General features: G+C 44.8%; 1 protein-coding gene across 1 annotated transcript in view; it reads right to left on the reverse strand.

Moving 5' to 3' along the window:
* The window catches only part of LOC137073758 (vascular cell adhesion protein 1-like), a 130,448-nt gene that overhangs the window by 73,347 nt on the left and 31,736 nt on the right, over positions 1 to 25,365 (reverse strand). The window contains exon 8 of the mRNA XM_067442467.1: positions 19,780 to 20,031. Coding sequence (XP_067298568.1) covers positions 19,780 to 20,031 — 252 coding nt within the window. The remainder of the gene's footprint in view (positions 1 to 19,779; positions 20,032 to 25,365) is intronic.

Consider the following 25,365-nt stretch of genomic DNA (forward strand, 5'->3'; position numbering starts at 1 on the left):
GTACCCATAATAAACACACCTGTCCCTAACTCTACCCGTATCCCATCTCAATATCAGCAAAATTGCTTTGCAATACAATTTGAACAAAGTAAGTACTTATTTTTTGATGTAAGTGCACAGTACTTAAAGGACAACTCCGGCAAATTTTTACATTTATCTTGATCGTTATATCTTTGTGAGTACAGTCTATAGAAAAAAAATGAACCGGATTGGTGCTTGCAACACGGAGCTATTAGAGTTAATGCCCAGAGCACCCCCTCAGCTAAAACGGCAGCTTTGGGGGCACAAACGTAAAGGGTGTCTTTGTGCCTCTTAAAAGACACAAAATGCAATTAAAATGTCTGTTCAACATGAAAAGGTTCCTTACATGACAACGAGATGCGTTTAGCCACTTAGCCATTGTTTAAATTCATCTAACGTTAAACAGTGTTTTAGGCGGCTAGCTGTGTCTCGTGCTGAAGTCCCGTGGGAACTCAGCAGTAGCCGGAAAAAAGGCAGTCCAGTTGGGAGGAGTATCGTGTGTGTAAAGCATGATTATTTTATTACTGCACATCTTTCCTCAAGCCGTGTGTGCCCAAATGGAAGGATAAATAAAGTTTAGATTACCTCCACAGTGGCTGCACCCGTCTTTAAACACAGAATGGCATTTTTCTTCAACCGGCCCGGCTGTGTTGTGTCTGTGTAAGTTAGTCAAGTGTTCGCTGCAAATTTTCACAATTCGGAAAGGCACAAATGCGAACAATTTCTTCTTCACTCGTGAGCCCGATCGGATCATCACTCTAGTGATGTCCGGTTCACTAACGAACCGTTCTTTTTAACCGGTTCTTTTTAACCGGTTCTTTTTAGTGAACCAGTTCACCAAATCGGACTGAATCGTTCTAAACGGTTCGCGTCTCAAATCAGCACTGATCACACACGTTACTTTAGTTACTCACTTTCTGACATGAGTGACAGTCCCTCCGAATATAAATAAACTAATGTCTTGAATTATATGTTGTAACTCCAACCGTTCACTGAACTGAGTCATGTTATGCTGAGAGATCTGATGAACTCACAGGCAGCTGATACTGAGCATGCAATATAACTGAATTATGCAATATAACTGAACGTAACTGAACGAGCAGCGGCCCTCGGATCAGCAGGACAGAATCGAAAACAGTTTCTCTCTGAAACGTTCAATACTGAGAACCGACAAGCCGATAAGCAATACCTCTTCATACACACGACACTCTTCTCGACTTTGCCCTTTTCCGGCTACCGCTGAGTCCCCACGGGAATCCAGCGCGAGACACAGCTAGCCAGCTAAAACAGGTGAACTTAAACAATGGCTAAGTGGCTAAACGCATCTCGTTGTCATGTGAGGGACCTGATCATGTTGAACAGACATTTTAATTGCATTTTGTGTCTGTTAAGAGGCACAAAGACACCCGTTATGAGCATGCCCCCAAAGCTGTCGTTTTAGCTGAGGGGGTGCTCTGGGCATTAACTCTAATAGCTCCGTGTTGCAAGCACCAATCCGGTTCATTTTTTTTTCTATAGATTGTACTCACAAAGATATAACGATCAAGATAAAATTCAGCGGAGTTGTCCTTTAAGGCCACCAAATATAAAGTGGGGCCAAATTGTTTTAATTTATTTGTTATTTATTTTTTGTAATTGATGACTTTTTATCATCATATTGTGGTAAATGAATATGTTTGTTTATAATTGTTTTTAAAATAAAAGTGTTTTTAAGTCTCTAAACCCCATAAAACCTCATAAACCTCGTTAATTCTCAGTAAGAGCTTCTGTAGACGTCAAATAAAGTCAGTCTGGTCAGTCTGGTTAGTAATGTGTGAAGCTGGTAATGCTGTTTGTGGAGTTGTTTAATCCTCTGATGAGATCTTCACAGATTTAGTGTGCTGCCACACAGTTTACCCTTTTGTAATTTTTTTTTTTTTTTTTTTTTTTTTTTTTTTACAGTGTGGTGCTTTCCTTTCTGTACTTTTACATTGCCTGGATGTTCATTCATTGACGCGTCTGTCGTCTCTCTCTCTCTCTCTCTCTCTCTCTCTCTCTCTCTCTCTCTCTCTCTCTCTCTCTCTCTCTCTCTCTCTCTCTCTCTCTCTCTCTCTCTCTCTCTCTCTCTCTCTCTCTCTCTCTCTCTCTCTCTCTCTCTCTCTCTCTCTCTCTCTCTCGCTCTCTCTCTCTCTCTCTCTCTCGCTCTCTCTCTCTCTCTCTCGCTCTCTCTCTCTCTCACTTCCAATGTTATTGTTGTTGGGGGGAGAGTGTGGACTCAGTGGTGCGAGTGGATTCTGTGAGTGAATCTTTTTTTCCCCCTCTGTTTTCTGGCTTTTCTATGTTAGTTGTTTTTGTTTGTTTTTTTACGTTATAGTTGTTTTGGGCCGCTTGCTACCTGTTTTATCGGGAGCATGATGGCCCCGCACTCGCATTGAGTTCACTGACCCGGCGTCATGGAGTGAAAGTTGCGTCCGCGATTAGTGCAGAGAAGTGTTGCCTGGCAGTGAGTGATGTAGTTGGGCATGATAGTATTTTGTCTGCGTCCAGAATGAATAACACTACTGTTGTTTTTCTGAACACTGTTGAAAAGGCCAATAAACTAGTTGAAACGGGGATAGTTGTTGATGATTTATTAACCCCTGTGTTACCACTTTCTAGCCTAGAAATCTAGACGCACCCTAGCGGCAGCAAATTTAATCTGCTGCAAGTGTCGTCTAGCAACTCTCAATACCCTTCTGAGCTGTATTCGCCTAACTTTTGCCGGGCCAATCACATCGTGTATAGAGTCAGTGGGCGGGGCCATAATGACGACGGCCGAGTTGCGTTTGCGTGCTTCTAGTTAACACAGAAACTGGCGAACGACGGTCTTTCGAATCATTTTTGACCGCGAATCTGGAAGACTTGGAGTTAAGCTTTTCTCTGAGAAAAGAACAAAGAATGGCACTGAAGTCATTCTTAAAAAGGGAAGATGTGTTCGGAGTTTAGCCGACCAGATACGGCGAATGTTTGATCTGTCAGCGAGCTCTGTTTCATCTTAGTTGCTCTGGTTGGTGTACCGCTATCCTATCGCGTGCAGAGGGAGTTTGAAAGACAACCGTTTATCCGCCCCTCGGATTGAGCTGTCAATGGTGAGTTTCCAGACCAAACATCTTGATGTGGGTCTGGCTTGTCAGGCTAACCACTTTCTAGACCTTCAAAGAAAGTCACATTATCCAATGTACCACCTTTCTTAAGTAATGAGATATTAGCTAAAGCTTTGTCTCGTTATGGTAAACTGGTCTCGCCCATTAAAAAGATCCCTTTCCGCAGTGAATCGCATTTACTAAAACATGTTGTTTCGTTTACATGATTATGAATGACAAGGATGATGTAGATGTGTCTCTGCATTTTCGGGCTGATGATTATGATTACATTATTTATGTAACGACTGACAAAATGAAATGTTTTAACTGTGGCCAGTCTGGTCATTTAATCCGTGCGTGTCCCGCAAAAAATTCAAACAACGAGTCAGCTGGTGCGGGCGTCGCTGTCAGAAGCGATGTGGTAATCAGCGCTGAATCCGATGGTGCAGGGCCGGCAGACGAAGCTCCGGGTGTTTCAGGGCTATGAGCAGTGAAGAACAAAAGTGATGATGTTTTACTGTGATCACAGTGACGGATGCTAAAGAATTAGCGTGTGAAAGTACAGTTTCTGATGTAGAGGAGTCTAATGTTCAGGTGGAGGCAGACGGATGGGCATCTCAATGATGATTTCAATAATGACCTGCAAGCTACTGTGAGAAACATATGTGATGACACTCGAATGGAAACGGCATACCCATTTCAAAGTCCCGTTAAAGAGGAAGAATTATGGATCTAATTGCTAGATATGCAAAGAAAGTAGATAAAAATGAGTTAAGTGATCAGGATGAAATGGAAAGTGACAGTGAATCGTCTGATTCAAGTGTTAGTCTTTCTCAGAGCGAGTTTTCTGGACGTCATTATGAGGTTGATGATATTAAACTGTTCCTAAGAGCTACAAAAATAAGAGAGGAGTGTGCGTCAATGAATACTTTCCTGACGTGAAGCAGTTTGTTGAGAAAACTAGGTGCTTCATGATGGAGGGCTCCTTTATGAATAAAGAGGTCTATCGGCTGAAAAAAATTGTGAGGAAACTCAACTCTGAGCTTAGTAAGGATGACAGTGAGAAAATATCATTCTACTTATTGTAACAGAATGTGGGCAGAGTTTTTGATTTGTTAATTTTAATTTATTTTCCTTAAGTATGTGTCATGTTAATGCTGCTACTCTAAATCTGAATGGTGCTAGAGATATGCACAAAAGAGCTGAATTATTTGAAGTGATTCATCAGAAAAGAATTGATGTCACTCTGTTACAAGAGACGCATACTGATCTGAATAATGCTGCGGATTGGGCAGTAGAATGGAATGGGACTGCTGTTTTAATTCATAAAACTTCAATTAGTGCCGGAGATGCTATTCTTTTTTCTAAGGGTTTTAGTCCACACTCTTATCAGGTTGAAGAGGTTATCAAAGGTAGACTTTTGAAAGTAAGAGCCTCTTTTCAAAATGTGTTTTTGTTTAAATTTCTTTGTACATACCAACTTCAGTTGTGGAAAGGATTTTACTTTTAAATACTTTGTGTTCTGTGTTACAAAACATTGCTGTTGATGAGTATTTAGATTTGGGTTGTGATTTTAACTGATTATTTGTTAGACACTTGACTACTTGGTTCTGAGTTAACATCTTTTTTCTGGAATAATTCTTATACTAGTCCTGTCTGAGAGAATATGTACATACGCTAGAGTTGATTGCGCACAGGTGTTCTGAGATCAACGTGTTACTCGCTGATGTTGAGAGACAAACGCTGTGTTTTACTCGGCCAGGTATTAAGTCTTTGATTGTCTTTAGTTATTGATTTGAGTTTGTGTTGTCTTATTTAGATAGGTAGTTTTTGTGTTGTGTTAGTTAGTTAAAGGGAGAATTCGCCCTCAATTGTATTTTGGTTTTGATATTCAGCGTAGTTTATTTAAAGCGTCGTATACGCTGAAGATCTCTGTTTTTTTTCTAAATTTTTCTTTGTTAGGTAGTTTAGAGGTTTGGGTTAGTAGTAGTGGGGGTTTTGTTTTGATTATTTCATTGATTTGGGCGATTCTCTTGTTTATTATTTGTGTTTCACGTTTACTGGTTCTTTTGAACATATTACATTTGATTTAATAAACTATGTAGATGTCACGGAGTGACTTAAAATGGCGGAACTTAAAAGGGCGGAACTTGAAATGGCGGAAATTGTCCGCCCGGACCATTGCACATGGAACACACGATCAGTTCCGGTAACTCCGGGCAACTAAAAGAGCGTGTTATTGGGAGCAGGTGTGTGCATGGACGTGGCGATCGATGGTTGGGCAAATTAGAGCAAAGGAGGCATATAAAGAAGGTACTGGGAGAACAGGAGGGGGAGAGTTGATCCCGGCAAAGGGTGTAGTTGATCCCGGCAAACGGGGGCGGGGGGGTGAAGTTGATTCGGGCCAACGCTGCAGGGTGAGTGAAGTTGATTTGGGCGATCGCGGTGGGTGAGACGGAGCGATCGGTGAATCAGAGGGACGTCTTGAGGCGGATGATACAGACTGGGCGAAGTAAGAACAAAGTACTGGGCTGAAGAAAACATGAGCTAAGTGTTTGAAGCATTCGTTGTTGAAACAACTGTGTTGATGTATTGTTACTGCCTTGAAGAGATTGTTTACATTAAGAAGTCATTGGGAACGTATTGAAAAGAGGAAGGAGCGTGCTGAAAGATCGTGGTCTTGACGTTTTCATATGGTCATCCTCTGCACTGACCCTTTCTACTATCCAGGACTTATTTCCCGGCCCAATGTGGTGATCCTGACCCTAATTCACTGTGAGTGTGTGTGGAGTACAGTGGGTGAGTCTTTCTTTTGATGTGTGTCCACCTGAAGAATTATAGTGTTGTGCTGTGCAAACGTTGTCAGCGATCCCTTCTTTTTAACCGGTTCTTTTTAACCGGTTCTTTTTAGTGAACCAGTTCACCAAATCGGACTGAATCGTTCTAAACGGTTCGCGTCTCAAATCAGCACTGATCACACACGTTACTTTAGTTACTCACTTTCTGACATGAGTGACAGTCCCTCCGAATATAAATAAACTAATGTCTTGAATTATATGTTGTAACTCCAACCGTTCACTGAACTGAGTCATGTTATGCTGAGAGATCTGATGAACTCACAGGCAGCTGATACTGAGCATGCAATATAACTGAATTATGCAATATAACTGAACGTAACTGAACGAGCAGCGGCCCTCGGATCAGCAGGACAGAATCGAAAACAGTTTCTCTCTGAAACGTTCAATACTGAGAACCGACAAGCCGATAAGCAAAACCTCTTCATACACACGACACTCTTCTCGACTTTGCCCTTTTCCGGCTACCGCTGAGTCCCCACGGGAATCCAGCGCGAGACACAGCTAGCCAGCTAAAACAGGTGAACTTAAACAATGGCTAAGTGGCTAAACGCATCTCGTTGTCATGTGAGGGACCTGATCATGTTGAACAGACATTTTAATTGCATTTTGTGTCGGTTAAGAGGCACAAAGACACCCGTTATGAGCATGCCCCCAAAGCTGCCGTTTTAGCTGAGGGGGTGCTCTGGGCATTAACTCTAATAGCTCCGTGTTGCAAGCACCAATCCGGTTCATTTTTTTTTCTATAGATTGTACTCACAAAGATATAACGATCAAGATAAAATTCAGCGGAGTTGTCCTTTAAGGCCACCAAATATAAAGTGGGGCCGAATTGTTTTAATTTATTTGTTATTTATTTTTTGTAATTGATGACTTTTTATCATCATATTGTGGTAAATGAATATGTTTGTTTATAATTGTTTTTAAAATAAAAGTGTTTTTAAGTCTCTAAACCCCATAAAACCTCATAAACCTCGTTAATTCTCAGTAAGAGCTTCTGTAGACGTCAAATAAAGTCAGTCTGGTTAGTAATGTGTGAAGCTGGTAATGCTGTTTGTGGAGTTGTTTAATCCTCTGATGAGATCTTCACAGATTTAGTGTGCTGCCACACAGTTTACCCTTTTGTAATTTTTTTTTTTTTTTTTTTTTTTTTTTTTTACAGTGTGGTGCTTTCCTTTCTGTACTTTTACATTGCCTGGATGTTCATTCATTGACGCGTCTGTCGTCTCTCTCTCTCTCTCTCTCTCTCTCTCTCTCTCTCTCTCTCTCTCTCTCTCTCTCTCTCTCTCTCTCGCTCTCTCTCTCTCTCTCTCTCTCTCTCTCTCTCTCTCACTTCCAATGTTATTGTTGTTGGGGGGAGAGTGTGGACTCAGTGGTGCGAGTGGATTCTGTGAGTGACTCTTTTTTTCCCCCTCTGTTTTCTGGCTTTTCTATGTTAGTTGTTTTTGTTTGTTTTTTTACGTTATAGTTGTTTTGGGCCGCTTGCTACCTGTTTTATCGGGAGCATGATGGCCCCGCACTCGCATTGAGTTCACTGACCCGGCGTCATGGAGTGAAAGTGGCGTCCGCGATTAGTGCAGAGAAGTGTTGCCTGGCAGTGAGTGATGTAGTTGGGCATGATAGTATTTTGTCTGCGTCCAGAATGAATAACACTACTGTTGTTTTTCTGAACACTGTTGAAAAGGCCAATAAACTAGTTGAAACGGGGATAGTTGTTGATGATTTATTAACCCCTGTGTTACCACTTTCTAGCCTAGAAATCTAGACGCACCCTAGCGGCAGCAAATTTAATCTGCTGCAAGTGTCGTCTAGCAACTCTCAATACCCTTCTGAGCTGTATTCGCCTAACTTTTGCCGGGCCAATCACATCGTGTATAGAGTCAGTGGGCGGGGCCATAATGACGACGGCCGAGTTGCGTTTGCGTGCTTCTAGTTAACACAGAAACTGGCGAACGACGGTCTTTCGAATCATTTTTGACCGCGAATCTGGAAGACTTGGAGTTAAGCTTTTCTCTGAGAAAAGAACAAAGAATGGCACTGAAGTCATTCTTAAAAAGGGAAGATGTGTTCGGAGTTTAGCCGACCAGATACGGCGAATGTTTGATCTGTCAGCGAGCTCTGTTTCATCTTAGTTGCTCTGGTTGGTGTACCGCTATCCTATCGCGTGCAGAGGGAGTTTGAAAGACAACCGTTTATCCGCCCCTCGGATTGAGCTGTCAATGGGGAGTTTCCAGACCAAACATCTTGATGTGGGTCTGGCTTGTCAGGCTAACCACTTTCTACACCTTCAAAGAAAGTCACATTATCCAATGTACCACCTTTCTTAAGTAATGAGATATTAGCTAAAGCTTTGTCTCGTTATGGTAAACTGGTCTCGCCCATTAAAAAGATCCCTTTCCGCAGTGAATCGCATTTACTAAAACATGTTGTTTCGTTTACATGATTATGAATGACAAGGATGATGTAGATGTGTCTCTGCATTTTCGGGCTGATGATTATGATTACATTATTTATGTAACGACTGACAAAATGAAATGTTTTAACTGTGGCCAGTCTGGTCATTTAATCCGTGCGTGTCCCGCAAAAAATTCAAACAACGAGTCAGCTGGTGCGGGCGTCGCTGTCAGAAGCGATGTGGTAATCAGCGCTGAATCCGATGGTGCAGGGCCGGCAGACGAAGCTCCGGGTGTTTCAGGGCTATGAGCAGTGAAGAACAAAAGTGATGATGTTTTACTGTGATCACAGTGACGGATGCTAAAGAATTAGCGTGTGAAAGTACAGTTTCTGATGTAGAGGAGTCTAATGTTCAGGTGGAGGCAGACGGATGGGCATCTCAATGATGATTTCAATAATGACCTGCAAGCTACTGTGAGAAACATATGTGATGACACTCGAATGGAAACGGCATACCCATTTCAAAGTCCCGTTAAAGAGGAAGAATTATGGATCTAATTGCTAGATATGCAAAGAAAGTAGATAAAAATGAGTTAAGTGATCAGGATGAAATGGAAAGTGACAGTGAATCGTCTGATTCAAGTGTTAGTCTTTCTCAGAGTGAGTTTCACAGACATAATGAGTCATTATGAGGTTGATGATATTAAACTGTTCCTAAGAGCTACAAAAATAAGAGAGGAGTGTGCGTCAATGAATACTTTCCTGACGTGAAGCAGTTTGTTGAGAAAACTAGGTGCTTCATGATGGAGGGCTCCTTTATGAATAAAGAGGTCTATCGGCTGAAAAAAATTGTGAGGAAACTCAACTCTGAGCTTAGTAAGGATGACAGTGAGAAAATATCATTCTACTTATTGTAACAGAATGTGGGCAGAGTTTTTGATTTGTTAATTTTAATTTATTTTCCTTAAGTATGTGTCATGTTAATGCTGCTACTCTAAATCTGAATGGTGCTAGAGATATGCACAAAAGAGCTGAATTATTTGAAGTGATTCATCAGAAAAGAATTGATGTCACTCTGTTACAAGAGACGCATACTGATCTGAATAATGCTGCGGATTGGGCAGTAGAATGGAATGGGACTGCTGTTTTAATTCATAAAACTTCAATTAGTGCCGGAGATGCTATTCTTTTTTCTAAGGGTTTTAGTCCACACTCTTATCAGGTTGAAGAGGTTATCAAAGGTAGACTTTTGAAAGTAAGAGCCTCTTTTCAAAATGTGTTTTTGTTTAAATTTCTTTGTACATACCAACTTCAGTTGTGGAAAGGATTTTACTTTTAAATACTTTGTGTTCTGTGTTACAAAACATTGCTGTTGATGAGTATTTAGATTTGGGTTGTGATTTTAACTGATTATTTGTTAGACACTTGACTACTTGGTTCTGAGTTAACATCTTTTTTCTGGAATAATTCTTATACTAGTCCTGTCTGAGAGAATATGTACATACGCTAGAGTTGATTGCGCACAGGTGTTCTGAGATCAACGTGTTACTCGCTGATGTTGAGAGACAAACGCTGTGTTTTACTCGGCCAGGTATTAAGTCTTTGATTGTCTTTAGTTATTGATTTGAGTTTGTGTTGTCTTATTTAGATAGGTAGTTTTTGTGTTGTGTTAGTTAGTTAAAGGGAGAATTCGCCCTCAATTGTATTTTGGTTTTGATATTCAGCGTAGTTTATTTAAAGCGTCGTATACGCTGAAGATCTCTGTTTTTTTTCTAAATTTTTCTTTGTTAGGTAGTTTAGAGGTTTGGGTTAGTAGTAGTGGGGGTTTTGTTTTGATTATTTCATTGATTTGGGCGATTCTCTTGTTTATTATTTGTGTTTCACGTTTACTGGTTCTTTTGAACATATTACATTTGATTTAATAAACTATGTAGATGTCACGGAGTGACTTAAAATGGCGGAACTTAAAAGGGCGGAACTTGAAATGGCGGAAATTGTCCGCCCGGACCATTGCACATGGAACACACGATCAGTTCCGGTAACTCCGGGCAACTAAAAGAGCGTGTTATTGGGAGCAGGTGTGTGCATGGACGTGGCGATCGATGGTTGGGCAAATTAGAGCAAAGGAGGCATATAAAGAAGGTACTGGGAGAACAGGAGGGGGAGAGTTGATCCCGGCAAAGGGTGTAGTTGATCCCGGCAAACGGGGGCGGGGGGGTGAAGTTGATTCGGGCCAACGCTGCAGGGTGAGTGAAGTTGATTTGGGCGATCGCGGTGGGTGAGACGGAGCGATCGGTGAATCAGAGGGACGTCTTGAGGCGGATGATACAGACTGGGCGAAGTAAGAACAAAGTACTGGGCTGAAGAAAACATGAGCTAAGTGTTTGAAGCATTCGTTGTTGAAACAACTGTGTTGATGTATTGTTACTGCCTTGAAGAGATTGTTTACATTAAGAAGTCATTGGGAACGTATTGAAAAGAGGAAGGAGCGTGCTGAAAGATCGTGGTCTTGACGTTTTCATATGGTCATCCTCTGCACTGACCCTTTCTACTATCCAGGACTTATTTCCCGGCCCAATGTGGTGATCCTGACCCTAATTCACTGTGAGTGTGTGTGGAGTACAGTGGGTGAGTCTTTCTTTTGATGTGTGTCCACCTGAAGAATTATAGTGTTGTGCTGTGCAAACGTTGTCAGCGATCCCTCCTTAGGTCGAAGAGAAAGCCCTGCATCAGAGGAAGCACTAAAGCCGACATCTGTCTGACTACGGAGCTGTGAGTTGTATCTACCCAAGTGTACCGCCTGTATACTCACCTGTATGCCCAAAGCTAAGAGCCCAGTGTACTGTCCTGTATACTCACCTGCACGTCCAAAGCTAAGAGCCCAGTGTACGGTCCTGTATACTCACCTGTACGTCTCAAGCTAAGAGCCCAGTGTACTGTCCTGTATACTCACCTGCACGTCCAAAGCTAAGAGCCTAGTGTATGGTCCTGTATACTCACCTGTACGCCCAAAGCTAAGAGCCCAGTGTACCGCCTGTATACTCACCTGTATGCCCAAAGCTAAGAGCCCAGTGTACCGCCCGTATACTCACCTGTACGTCCAAAGCTAAGAGCCCAGTGTACTATCCTGTATACTCACCTGCACGTCCAAAGCTAAGAGCCCAGTGTATGGTCCTGTATACTCACCTGTACGCCCAAAGCTAAGAGCCCAGTGTACCGCCTGTATACTCACCTGTATGCCCAAAGCTAAGAGCCCAGTGTACCGCCCGTATACTCACCTGTACGTCCAAAGCTAAGAGCCCAGTGTACTGTCCTGTATACTCACCTGCACGTCCAAAGCTAAGAGCCCAGTGTATGGTCCTGTATACTCACCTGTACGCCCAAAGCTAAGAGCCCAGTGTACCGCCTGTATACTCACCTGTACGCCCAAAGCTAAGAGCCCAGTGTACCGCCCGTATACTCACCTGTACGCCCAAAGCTAAGAGCCCAGTGTACCGCCCGTATACTCACCTGTACGTCCAAAGCTAAGAGCCCAGTGTACTGTCCTGTATACCCACCTGCACGTCCAAAGCTAAGAGCCCAGTGTACGGTCCTGTATACTCATCTGTACGTCTCAAGCTAAGAGCCCAGTGTACTGTCCTGTATACCCACCTGCACGTCCAAAGCTAAGAGCCCAGTGTATGGTCCTGTATACTCACCTGTACGCCCAAAGCTAAGAGCCCAGTGTACCGCCTGTATACTCACCTGTATGCCCAAAGCTAAGAGCCCAGTGTACTGTCCTGTATACTCACCTGCACGTCCAAAGCTAAGAGCCCAGTGTATGGTCCTGTATACTCACCTGTACGCCCAAAGCTAAGAGCCCAGTGTACCGCCTGTATACTCACCTGTATGCCCAAAGCTAAGAGCCCAGTGTACCGCCCGTATACTCACCTGTACGTCCAAAGCTAAGAGCCCAGTGTACTGTCCTGTATACCCACCTGCACGTCCAAAGCTAAGAGCCCAGTGTACTGTCCTGTATACTCATCTGTACGTCTCAAGCTAAGAGCCCAGTGTACTGTCCTGTATACCCACCTGCACGTCCAAAGCTAAGAGCCCAGTGTATGGTCCTGTATACTCACCTGTACGCCCAAAGCTAAGAGCCCAGTGTACCGCCTGTATACTCACCTGTATGCCCAAAGCTAAGAGCCCAGTGTACCGCCTGTATACTCACCTGTATGCCCAAAGCTAAGAGCCCAGTGTAGCGCCTGTATAGTCACCTGTATGCCCAAAGCCAAGAACCCAGTGTACCGCCTATCTAGTCACCTGCAAACCTAGGCGTGAACGACGACAAGAGAGAGCTGGGAAGATCTGTCGAAAATCAGGAGCGACAAAAAAGAAACCAAGGCCCCAGTCCTGGAGGACTGGTATTCCCCTTTTTAGTATCCCTCCCTCCCCCTCTTCATAAATCTCTTTTAAATTAATAAATATTGGTTTTAACTTACCAGTCCTCGTCCGTCTGGTCATTGGGGTGTTTCTGGGACCTCCTCGGGGTGGAAACTAAGGGAGGAGCGGGACTCGCGCTAATGTGGCGGTCCGCTCCGGCCTGTGACAGATTTTGGCGTAGTCGGCAGGATTTCACCTCGAGTTGAACGACCGAAATTCCCCAATGGCCGACGACGAGGTACCTGAAGCCCCACTCCGAGTCATGCCCGTGTTCATGGGCGGCCCCCCTGTACGATACGGTGACTAGGCAGGTGATTCCCGTTCTAGGGACTAGAACGGTTTGGCGGGGGAGGATGTCACGGAGTGACTTAAAATGGCAGAACTTAAAAGGGCGGAACTTGAAATGGCGGAAATTGTCCGCCCGGACCATTGCACATGGAACACACGATCAGTTCCGGTAACTCCGGGCAACTAAAAGAGCGTGTTATTGGGAGCAGGTGTGTGCATGGACGTGGCGATCGATGGTTGGGCAAATTAGAGCAAAGGAGGCATATAAAGAAGGTACTGGGAGAACAGGAGGGGGAGAGTTGATCCCGGCAAAGGGTGGAGTTGATCCCGGCAAACGGGGGCGGGGGGGTGAAGTTGATTCGGGCCAACGCTGCAGGGTGAGTGAAGTTGATTTGGGCGATCGCGGTGGGTGAGACGGAGCGATCGGTGAATCAGAGGGACGTCTTGAGGCGGATGATACAGACTGGGCGAAGTAAGAACAAAGTACTGGGCTGAAGAAAACATGAGCTAAGTGTTTGAAGCATTCGTTGTTGAAACAACTGTGTTGATGTATTGTTACTGCCTTGAAGAGATTGTTTACATTAAGAAGTCATTGGGAACGTATTGAAAAGAGGAAGGAGCGTGCTGAAAGATCGTGGTCTTGACGTTTTCATATGGTCATCCTCTGCACTGACCCTTTCTACTATCCAGGACTTATTTCCCGGCCCAACGTGGTGATCCTGACCCTAATTCACTGTGAGTGTGTGTGGAGTACAGTGGGTGAGTCTTTCTTTTGATGTGTGTCCACCTGAAGAATTATAGTGTTGTGCTGTGCAAACGTTGTCAGCGATCCCTCCTTAGGTCGAAGAGAAAGCCCTGCATCAGAGGAAGCACTAAAGCCGACATCTGTCTGACTACGGAGCTGTGAGTTGTATCTACCCAAGTGTACCGCCTGTATACTCACCTGTATGCCCAAAGCTAAGAGCCCAGTGTACTGTCCTGTATACTCACCTGCACGTCCAAAGCTAAGAGCCCAGTGTACGGTCCTGTATACTCACCTGTACGTCTCAAGCTAAGAGCCCAGTGTACTGTCCTGTATACTCACCTGCACGTCCAAAGCTAAGAGCCTAGTGTATGGTCCTGTATACTCACCTGTACGCCCAAAGCTAAGAGCCCAGTGTACCGCCTGTATACTCACCTGTATGCCCAAAGCTAAGAGCCCAGTGTACCGCCTGTATACTCACCTGTATGCCCAAAGCCAAGAACCCAGTGTACCGCCTATCTAGTCACCTGCAAACCTAGGCGTGAGCGACGACGAGAGAGAGCTGGGAAGATCTGTCGAAAATCAGGAGCGACAAAAAAGAAACCAAGGCCCCAGTCCTGGAGGACTGGTATTCCCCTTTTTAGTATCCCTCCCTCCCCCTCTTCATAAATATCTTTTAAGTTAATAAATATTGGTTTTAACTTAACCGTCCTCATCTGTCTGGTCATTGGGGTGTTTCTGGGACCTCCTCGGGGTGGAAACTAGGGGAGGAGCGGGACTCGCGCTAGGTGGCGGTCCGCTCCGGCCTGTGACATAAGCTTCACTACGTTTTGTTTGTGGTTGTTTTTCCTGTCTACACCTCCACAGTCACATCTTACATAAATGTTGCGTCATCATCCCGTTTACATCTTCACGTAACAAGCTGGGAAAAGCACCAGGGAATTACAGTCTGCCAGTAGACTTTTATAAGTCATTTTGGTCAGAGATTGGAGAAGACTTGCTAGAGGTACTGAATGACAGTTTAGCTGGAGGGCTACTGCCGTTGAGTTGCCACAGAGCAGTCTTGACTCTCCTACCCAAGAAGGGTGATCTGACGGACATCGTGTTGGCGGCCAGTCTCCTTGCTGTGCAGTGACTACAAACTGCTCTCTAAAGTTTGAGCTAACCGATTGGCAGAAGTTATGGACCAGGTCATACATCCTGACCAAACATACTGTGTCCCCGGCAGGTCAATCTTTGATAATGTTTCATTGATTCGAGATCTTCTTGATGTCTCTAAGGTGTTAAATTTGGATTGTGGTTTAATATCATTGGATCAAGAGAAAGCTTTTGACCATGTTGAGTATGTGTATTTATGTAGAGATTTGGGGGCTTTTGTTTTTTGTCAAAGTTTTATAGATCAGGAGAAAGTTCTCTAACGTTCAGAGTATTCTCAAGGTCAACGATGGGTTATGTGCTACTTTTGGGGCTTGTAGAGGTATTAGGCAGGACTGTTCGCTTTCAGGTATGCTCTATTCGTTGGCCAGAGCCTTTATTACAGCAAGTAAGAATTAAGCTTCATGGCATATCTTTGCCAAATTGTAATGGTAGCATTTTATTATCAGCATACGCTGATGACATCGTAGTTCTGATTAGTAAGCAAAGTGATGTCAATGCTTTATCTGAATTGCTTGTCAAATTTAAAGCTCTATCTTCTGCTAATATTAATTGGAGTAAAAGCGAAGTTTTACTTATAGGAAGTTGTAAAAGTGGAAAACCAAAACTTCCTGCTGGTTTACATTGGGGAAATGAAGGTTTTAAATATTTGGGTGTTTATTTAGGTAATGACACAATAGTACATAAACATTGGGAAGGTTTAATTGAGTCAAAGGACGCCTGGACAAATGGAAGTATTTGACTCCAAAATTGTCATACAGAGGACGCATTTTAATTATTAATAATTTGGTGGCGTCTTCCCTGTCATCACTCTGAATCACCTACTAAATATTGTAGGGCCGGATTTCAGGAATGGAGCAGTATTAGCTCAACACTTGGGAATCAGGTCTATTTGTCTGGTTACCCAGCTGCTCATGAAATGGAAAGCTGCCCTTAAAACAACTGAAATGGACTTGTTAACAGAGTATCGTGTAGGCTCCTGTGCTCTTTTCCTTGTTTGTTTTTGTCTATAAATGTTGAAGGGATTACCTCCCCTTTCATTGAAAGTGGTCGACTGTTGGTAAATCCTTGTACAGGTCATGTGATTTGGTTTTTAACGAAAAGATGTGAAATGGAAAAGTTGATTCTCCCTGGTGTGTTTTTTTAAAAACTGGATCAAGACACAAAACCTGAGTGGAGATCTTTGTATAAACCCCCGTTGACCAAGAGAAGCGGTGATTTGCAATGGAGAATTCTCCGTGGTGCGGTCACAGTTTATGCTTTTGTTTCCGTTTTAAACCCTGATGTTCTCTCTACATGCCCTTTTTGTTCTAATAGAGAAACTGTATTTCATGCTTTAAGAATTGTAGTAGATTACAGTCTTTATTTTTAGTTTTAAGCAGTGTTTTTAGGAGTTGTAATGAGACTTTTTCTCTGGAGATGTTTATTTTGGGGTACAAATATGTGAAGAAAAAAAGATGTGTTTGTCAACTTCTGAATTTTGTTCTAAGCCAAGCAATACTGGCAATTTATGCAAGTAGAAAAAAAGAAAATAGAACAAAATGTAAATCAAAATTTGGTAGCATTGTTTTCTAACTTGGTGAATACAAAGGGTTAGGGTTGATTTTCTGTCCTGTAAGTCTGTTGATGATTTTGTCACATTTGAATGTATTTGGTGTTGTAATGAGGCTCTGTGCTCTGTGATTGAGAATGAATTGATGTTTTCAAATATTTTGTGAGAAATGTATTATTTGTTTATTTTAATTTTTTATGTACTGTGTTGTAGGAGTGTATTGTGATTAGGAGTTATTTGTAATTAAAGTTTTGTTAAATTCTAAATTTCTCTCTCTCTCTCTCTCTCTCTCTCTCTCTCTCTCTCTCTCTCTCTCTCTCTCTCTCTCTCTCTCTCTCTCTCTCTCTCTCTCTCTCTCTCTCTCTCTCTCTCTCTCTCTCTCTCTCTCTCTCTCTCTCTCTCCCCCCTGAGGTCTTTGATAAAGTCTGATATTTTCTGAAACAGACAGCTGATCCTCGCTGTCTCTGTTCGTATTTTGGCGCTCAGACTCAAAGGCGAGTTTTTTTCCTCTGCATCTTTGCTGCGCGTCGTCTCATTTTATCACGTCAACACAACAGATGGGCTACTCATCTCTGAACATGGAGGTAAAAAGGCACATTTTTTAATCGTAACGTACATTTATATGTAAAGTGGCGATCTCAGCAAAAATATCACTTGCAGATTTATCAATCCAAGAATAAGATTTATAGAAAGGATCACTAAACACAGATTCATGCTTTACATTAATTCTGGATATTATTAATAAGAATAAATCATATCTAATGAACTAAAATGTCATGCAGTCTGTATGATTGGGCCTGGATTTAAACCTGAGCTAAATTCTGAATAATCTGTGAAATATTAATGAATCAGTTTGTACTCACATCCTACTTTAAGATGAACAGCAGGAGAGATCAGATGTTCATTTCCTCTTACAGCACATCGATAGTTTCCTTCATCAGAACGTCTGACTGACTGAAGCTGAAGCTGATTCGCTGTCTGATCAGTTAATGTGTGTGTGTCTCTGTACCAGATGAATGGTGTGTGTTCAGGCAGAGAGTAGCTGCTTTTACAGGTCAGAGTGACTGACTCTCCCACCTTTACACTCTGAGGAGTCTCCACCTGCAGGTCTGACAACAAAACAACATCATCATCACCATCATCATCATCATCATCATCATCATCATCACCATCATCATCATCACCACCACCATCACCACCACCATCATCATCATCATCATCATCATCATCACCATCATCATCATCATCATCATCATCATCATCATCATCATCATCATCATCACCACCATCATCATCATCACCACCACCATCATCATCATCATCATCATCATCATCATCACCATCATCATCATCATCATCATCATCATCAACATCATCACCATCATCATCATCATCATCATTATCACCATCATCATCACCATCATCATCATCATCATCACCATCATCATCATCATCACCATCATCATCATCATCATCATCATCATCATCATCATCATCATCACCAAAATCATCATCATCATCATCATCATCATCATCACCATCATCATCATCATCATCATCATCATCACCATCATCATCATCACCATCATCATCATCATCACCATCACCATCATCATCATCACCATCATCAACATCATCATCATCATCATCAACATCATCATCACCACCATCATCATCATCATCATCATCATCATCAACATCATCATCATCACCATCATCATCATCAACATCAACATCAACATCAACATCAACATCACCATCACCATCACCACCATCACCATCACCATCACCATCACCACCATCATCATCACCATCATCATCACCATCATCATCACCATCAACATCATCACCATCATCATCATCATCATCATCATCATCATCATCACCATCATCATCATCACCATCATCATCATCACCATCAACATCATCATCATCATCATCATCATCATCATCATCATCATCATCACCATCATCATCATCATCATCATCATCATCATCATCATCAACATCATCATCACCATCATCATCATCACCATCATCATCATCATCATCAACACCATCATCATCATCATCATCATCATCTGCTGCTTTGGCTTGACTATGCTCGTGTCTCATGTTCACTTGTTTGTTCATTTTCGATCATATTGTGTCTCACTTCAGCGATGATAAAGACCCGTTCATTTCCACAGTGTCTAAATCTCCTCACTGTGTGCTTCAAGCATCAGCTCACACAATGTGTCCGACAAGTAAGATAGTATATTCCAAATATATGTTTCCTCTTTTCATGATCTATATAACCCTTATCCAGTCATAATTGTAATATGTTGTTAGTTGGACTGTCGGCTTGTGTTCTATCGAGTTGTTCATGAGAACGGTTTGTGTTTTTGTGATAGATATTCACTTTTTCATTGAACAGTCCACCTTGATTAGTAACACAGATTCTGCCAGTCGTTGCCTGGGTTACGTATGTGTGGGGCGGAGCTAACAAAATAGGGCCGAGAACCTTTTGGGGGTAGGGGCGTGTTTGTTTTGGTGATTTGAAATGACACCGGTTACCCAGAAAGCACTTACATCTTATTTCATTAAATTAACTTGAAGTATACTTCTTTTTCAAAAGGGAATACTAAAATAATAAAAATATTAAAACACTAAACTTTATTTTAATTTATGCACTGCCCAATATAATGAATGCAAAAAGCCAGAGTTGACTAGTTTTACCTGTGACATCAAGCCAAGCTCCAGGAACCACTGTCCAGATGTTCTTCTTCTGATGATCTGTAACTCTGCAGTAGTAGACGTGTTTATCAGCTTCTGTTACAGCCGTCAAAGTGAGACTGTGAGTGTTTCCATCTTCACTCGAACACTGAACTCTTCCTCTCTTCTCTGGATCTGAACACAGATCAGGTGATTCTCCAACAGGTTTGGTCCAGAAAGCTTTAATGAGCTGATAACTCTGAGGATCTGTTACAGTGCAGGATATCGTCACTGATGATCCCTTTAATGCACAAACATATGAAGGGCTGTAATTCACTCCCCGATCCAGCAGACCATCAACAGCTGAAACACAGACATGAGGAAAATAATTAAAGAGGCTTTCAGCAACAGACACAGAAGTCTTTCTCTTTCTTCTGTTCCATTTTCAACACACAGCAAAGAGCTGTGTACCGTTACATATTCACCTAAATTAATTTATGACAATCCAAGTGTGTGAAATATTTCTCTAATATTAATGAATCAGTTTGTACTCACATCCTACTTTGAGATAAACAGCAGGAGAGATCAGATGTTCATTTCCTCTTACAGCACATCGATAGTTTCCTGCATCAGAACGTCTGACTGACCACAGCTGAAGCTGATTCACTTTCACAATTCCTTTAGTCAATGTGTGTGTGTCTCTGTACCAGATGAATGGTGTGTGTTCAGTCAGAGAGCAGCTGCTTTTACATGTCAGAGTGACTGACTCTCCCAACTTTACACTCTGAGGAGTCTCCACCTGCAGGTCTGACAACAAAACATCATCATCATCATCATCATCATCATCATCATCATCATCATCCTCACCATCATCACCATCATCATCATCATCATCATCATCATCATCATCACCACCATCATCATCAACACCATCATCTTCATCACCATCATCATCATCACCATCATCATCATCATCATCATCATCATCATCATCAACATCACCATCATCTTCATCACCATCATCATCACCATCATCATCATCATCATCATCATCATCATCAACATCACCATCATCATCATCATCATCATCATCATCATCATCATCATCATCACCATCATCATCATCATCATCAACATCACCATCATCTTCATCACCATCATCATCATCATCATCACCATCATCATCAACAACATCTGCACCATCATCATCATCATTATCATCACCATCATCATCAACAACATCATCATCACCATCATCATCATCATCATCACCATCATCATCATCATCATCAACAGCATCATCACCATCATCATCATCATCATCATCATCATCACCATCATCATCATCATCACCATCATCATCATCATCACCATCACCATCAACATCAACATTATCATCATCACCATCATCATCATCACCACCATCATCATCATCACCATCATCATCATCATCATCATCATCATCATCACCATCATCACCATCATCATCATCACCATCACCATCATCATCATCATCATCATCATCATCATCATCACCATCATCACCATCATCATCATCATCATCACCATCATCACCATCATCATCATCATCATCATCATCATCATCATCACCATCACCATCATCATCACCATCATCACCATCATCACCATCATCATCACCATCATCACCATCATCATCACCATCATCATCATCATCATCACCATCATCATCACCATCATCACCATCACCATCATCATCACCATCATCACCATCATCATCACCATCATCACCATCATCACCATCATCATCATCATCATCATCATCATCATCATCATCACCATCATCATTGTAGTATGTTCGATAATGGAAGGAAGGAAGAGGACACGGGGGTCGGCTGGACGGTTGATACTTTCTTTATTTATAACTCAAAACTTGTAATAAACTTCACAACACACACTGCGGTGTGGATTCTCATAGACGCTCGATTACTTCCGGGTCGGCACTTCCGGCTTCCGGTAACTCAGTCTCTGTGCGCTCGTATCAACCGTCCGATCTCTCTCTCTCTCCCTGATCTCCGGTTCCACCGAGGTTTTATTCCCTCTCCGCGCTCATTACTAGAACAAGAGACAGGTGTTATTAATCTGCTTCCAATCCACTCACTTACCGCTTGTCCCGCGGCTCTCTCTCCCGCTGCAGACCTCGCTGAACCACGCCCCCCTTGCCACATACCCCCACCGCCCGACTCAGGCCGGGGAGCCGTCCAGCCTGCAGCCCCCCCCCCCCCCATTTCTGGAGAGGAAATCGGCCACAGCCATCTGAGCACCCGGCCTGTGGACCACCTGGAACTTAAAAGGCTGAAGAGCTAGATACCAACGGGTGATCCGCGCGTTGGTATCCTTCATGCGGTGGAGCCATTGGAGAGGAGCGTGGTCCGAACAGAGGGTGAACTCCCGCCCCAGAAGGTAGTAGCGGAGGGTGAGAACGGCCCACCTGATGGCAAGGCACTCCTTTTCGATGGTGCTGTACTTAGCCTCTCTCTTCGAGAGCTTACGGCTAATGTACAGCACCGGCCGCTCTCCCCCCTCCACCTCCTGGGCCAGGACTGCGCCCAGCCCCCTGTCCGACGCGTCAGTCTGCAACAGAAAAGGGAGAGAAAAGTCAGGGGAGTGTAAAAGCGGCCCGCCACATAGAGCAGCCTTAACTCGGGTGAAGGCCTGCTGGCACGGCTCCGTCCATTGGACCGTATCTGGTAGCCCCTTTTTAGTAAGGTCAGTCAGAGGGCTGGTGAGGTCCGAATAATTTGGTATAAACCGTCTATAATATCCCGCCAGCCCCAAGAACTGCCTTACCTCCTTTTTGGTCTTGGGTCTCGGACAGGTTGCAATTGCGGCGGTCTTATCAATTTGGGGACGCACCTGCCCATGACCCAAGTGGAAGCCCAGATACCTTACCTCCACCCGCCCAATTGCACACTTCTTCGGATTGGCCGTGAGCCCCGCTCCCCTCAGCGACCTCAGGACCGCCCTGACATGCTGCATATGCCGCTGCCAATCGTGACTGTAAATCACGATATCGTCCAGGTAGGCAGCAGCATATGCGGCATGGGGCCGTAAAATCCGGTCCATGAGGCGCTGAAAGGTAGCGGGTGCCCCGAACAAACCGAAGGGAAGCGTGACGAATTGGTGCAATCCAAACGGCGAGGTGAAAGCTGTCTTTTCTTTGGACAATGGAGACAAGGGGATCTGCCAATAGCCCTTCGTTAAGTCCAATGTCGAATAAAATCGAGCCGTGCCTAGCCGATCAAGCAACTCGTCAACCCGCGGCATTGGATACGCGTCGAATTTCGACACTGCGTTCACCTTGCGGTAGTCCACACAGAACCTGACCGAGCCGTCGGTCTTAGGGACTAAAACGATCGGGCTCGCCCAGTCACTGTTGGACTCCTCTATTACTCCCATATCGAGCATTGCCCCTAATTCTTCCTGAACTACCTTTTTCTTGTGTTCAGGTAAGCGATACGGCCGGCTGCGAACTACCACGCCCGGCTCGGTCTCGATATGGTGCTGAATTAAGTTGGTACGTCCCGGTAGGGGCGAAAACACGTCGGCGAACTCCGCCTGTAGCTTTGAGAGATCAGTGAGTTGGGACGGCGAGAGGTGATCTCCCCCAGGGGCCAGTGCGACCGATTGTGCTTTGATGCTCGCCTCTGGCCCGAGATCATCCTCTCCCCCGATCACCGTCGCCAACAACACTGATTCCACCTCATTCCATTTCTTAAGGAGATTGAGGTGGTATATTTGACGTGCCCCGTTCCTATCGGAGCGTATCACTTCATAATCGAGGTCTCCAACCTGTCGTGCGACCTCAAACGGCCCCTGCCACTTCGACATTAATTTAGAGCTCGATGTAGGGAGTAATACGAGCACTTTCTCTCCCGGTGTGAATTTGCGTAGTCTCGTACCCCTGTTATACGACCGGCTTTGGCGGTCCTGGGCTTGCAACAAATTCTCCCTAGATAGCCGCCCCAAGGTGTGGAGTTTTGTTCGCAAGTCCAGCACATATTGAATTTCGTTCTTGGCCAACGAAGGTCCCTCCTCCCAAGTTTCTCGTAGGACATCCAGCACCCCCCGGGGCTGTCGTCCGTAGAGAAGCTCGAAGGGGGAAAACCCCGTGGAGGCTTGCGGGACCTCTCGCACAGCGAATAAGAGGGGTTCTAACCACCGATCCCAATTTTTGGCGTCTTCCTGTACGAATTTACGGATCATGGATTTAAGAGTGCGATTAAATCGTTCGACCAAGCCGTCTGTTTGTGGGTGATAGACGCTTGTTCGAATGGATTTAATGCCCAATAATCCGTACAATTCGCTTAACGTGCGTGACATAAACGCCGTGCCTTGATCAGTGAGGATTTCCTTCGGAATCCCCACTCGGGAGATTAACCGAAACAGTGCGTCCGCAACACTCTTCGCAGAGATGTTGCGGAGAGCCACTGCTTCTGGATATCGTGTTGCGTAGTCCACGATAACTAGCGCAAAACGATGTCCGCGTGCGGATCGCTCTAATGGCCCGATGAGGTCCATCGCAATTCTTTCGAAGGGGACCTGCATTAATGGTAGGGGGCACAATGGTGCTTTTGGAGCGGCCAGTGGGTTTACCAACTGACATTCCGGACAAGACGCGCACCACCTGCGCACATTGTCATGAATGCCTGGCCAAAAAAATCGGGTCATTAAACGATTCAGTGTGGCCGCCTGTCCCAGGTGGCCCGCCATCGGGTTAGAGTGAGCCGCCTGGAAAAGCATTTCCCGGCGGCTCTTCGGTACTAACAACTGGGTTGTATCCACTTTTGTTTGAGCGTCTTGGGTCACTCGGTACAACCTATCCTTAATTATGGCAAAATAAGGATACGTGACGGGCAAGGCGGGTTGGAGGGACTGACCGTCGATAGTGCGGACCTGTTGGAAAGCATGTTTTAGAGTCTCATCTTGGGACTGCTCCAGAGGGAAGTCATCGCGGTCCGAGAGAATCAGTCTCTCGACCCCGCTCGCTTCCTCTGAAGCGGTTCCCGAGGGCCCCGCATCAGTCTCGCCAACCTGCACTCGCACCGCCCCGTTCCTAGCCTTGTTCTCCCAAGCGGCATCCGCGCATAACGACCCCAATAATGCCGGAAAGGCGGGCCAATTTGTCCCCAGAATTAGCGGATGCCGGAGGTGGGGACTAACCGCCACCTCAACACTATGCTTTTCTCCCCTAAACTGTATCGTGACTGGGACAACCGGATATTCCACCACATCCCCGTGCACACACCGCACCTTAACCATGCGGCTTGTATCCAATGCCCCCGGTTGCATCAGGCTTTGATGGATCGAGGTTTGGTTACAGCCGGAATCCACCAAGGCCTGATATGTACCCCCCTTGATACTCACAGGAATTTGGTACTCTCCTGCTTGATCAGGGGTGGTCCGCTGGAAGTCCGGGACCCGGATCATTGTCCCGATGTCCATCATCGGACATCGGTCCACAAAATGGTCCGGGTCGCCGCACCGCCAGCAGGCCAGCCCAGGCCTGCCCGCCGCCCCTGCGGCGGGGAGTGGATTGGAAAATGAGCGCGGAGGGGGGGTGGAACCGGAACCGTTATCCCCGCCCGACCCCAGCAGCCCCGCCCCCCTGGGCGGGGCCCTCGAACTCCCGTATTGCCCTGGGCCCATTCCACCCCGTCCTCTGGGGGGAATACGAGGGGGCCCTGGAGGGCGGGACCTAGGGAGAGGGACAGGGCGAGAAGGAGAGACAGAGGGGGGAGAGAGAGAGGGAGAAGTTAGTAGGGGCTCGCCGACCCCCGGGCACGCCACCAGATGGTCCTCCGCCAGGTTGATGGCCGTCGTCAGCGACGTGGGCCGGTGGCACTGGACCCACTCGGCGGTCTTCCTGGGGAGCCGAGCGATGAACTGCTCCAGTACCACCAGATCGACGATGTGGTCCACGTCGCTTCCACCGGCCAATAGCCATTTGCGGCACTCGTCCCGGAGCTGTTGGGCCATCGCGAAGGGCCGACCGGCCTCACCCCACGCCAGCGAGCGGAACCGCTGTCGATGCTGCTCGGGGGTCCGGCCGACCCGCTGGATGATGGCCCTCTTTAGGTCTTCATAATCCAGGAGGTTCGC

This window comes from Pseudorasbora parva, chromosome 4 (genome assembly GCF_024679245.1).
Source record: "Pseudorasbora parva isolate DD20220531a chromosome 4, ASM2467924v1, whole genome shotgun sequence".
Classification (NCBI taxonomy): domain Eukaryota; kingdom Metazoa; phylum Chordata; class Actinopteri; order Cypriniformes; family Gobionidae; genus Pseudorasbora; species Pseudorasbora parva.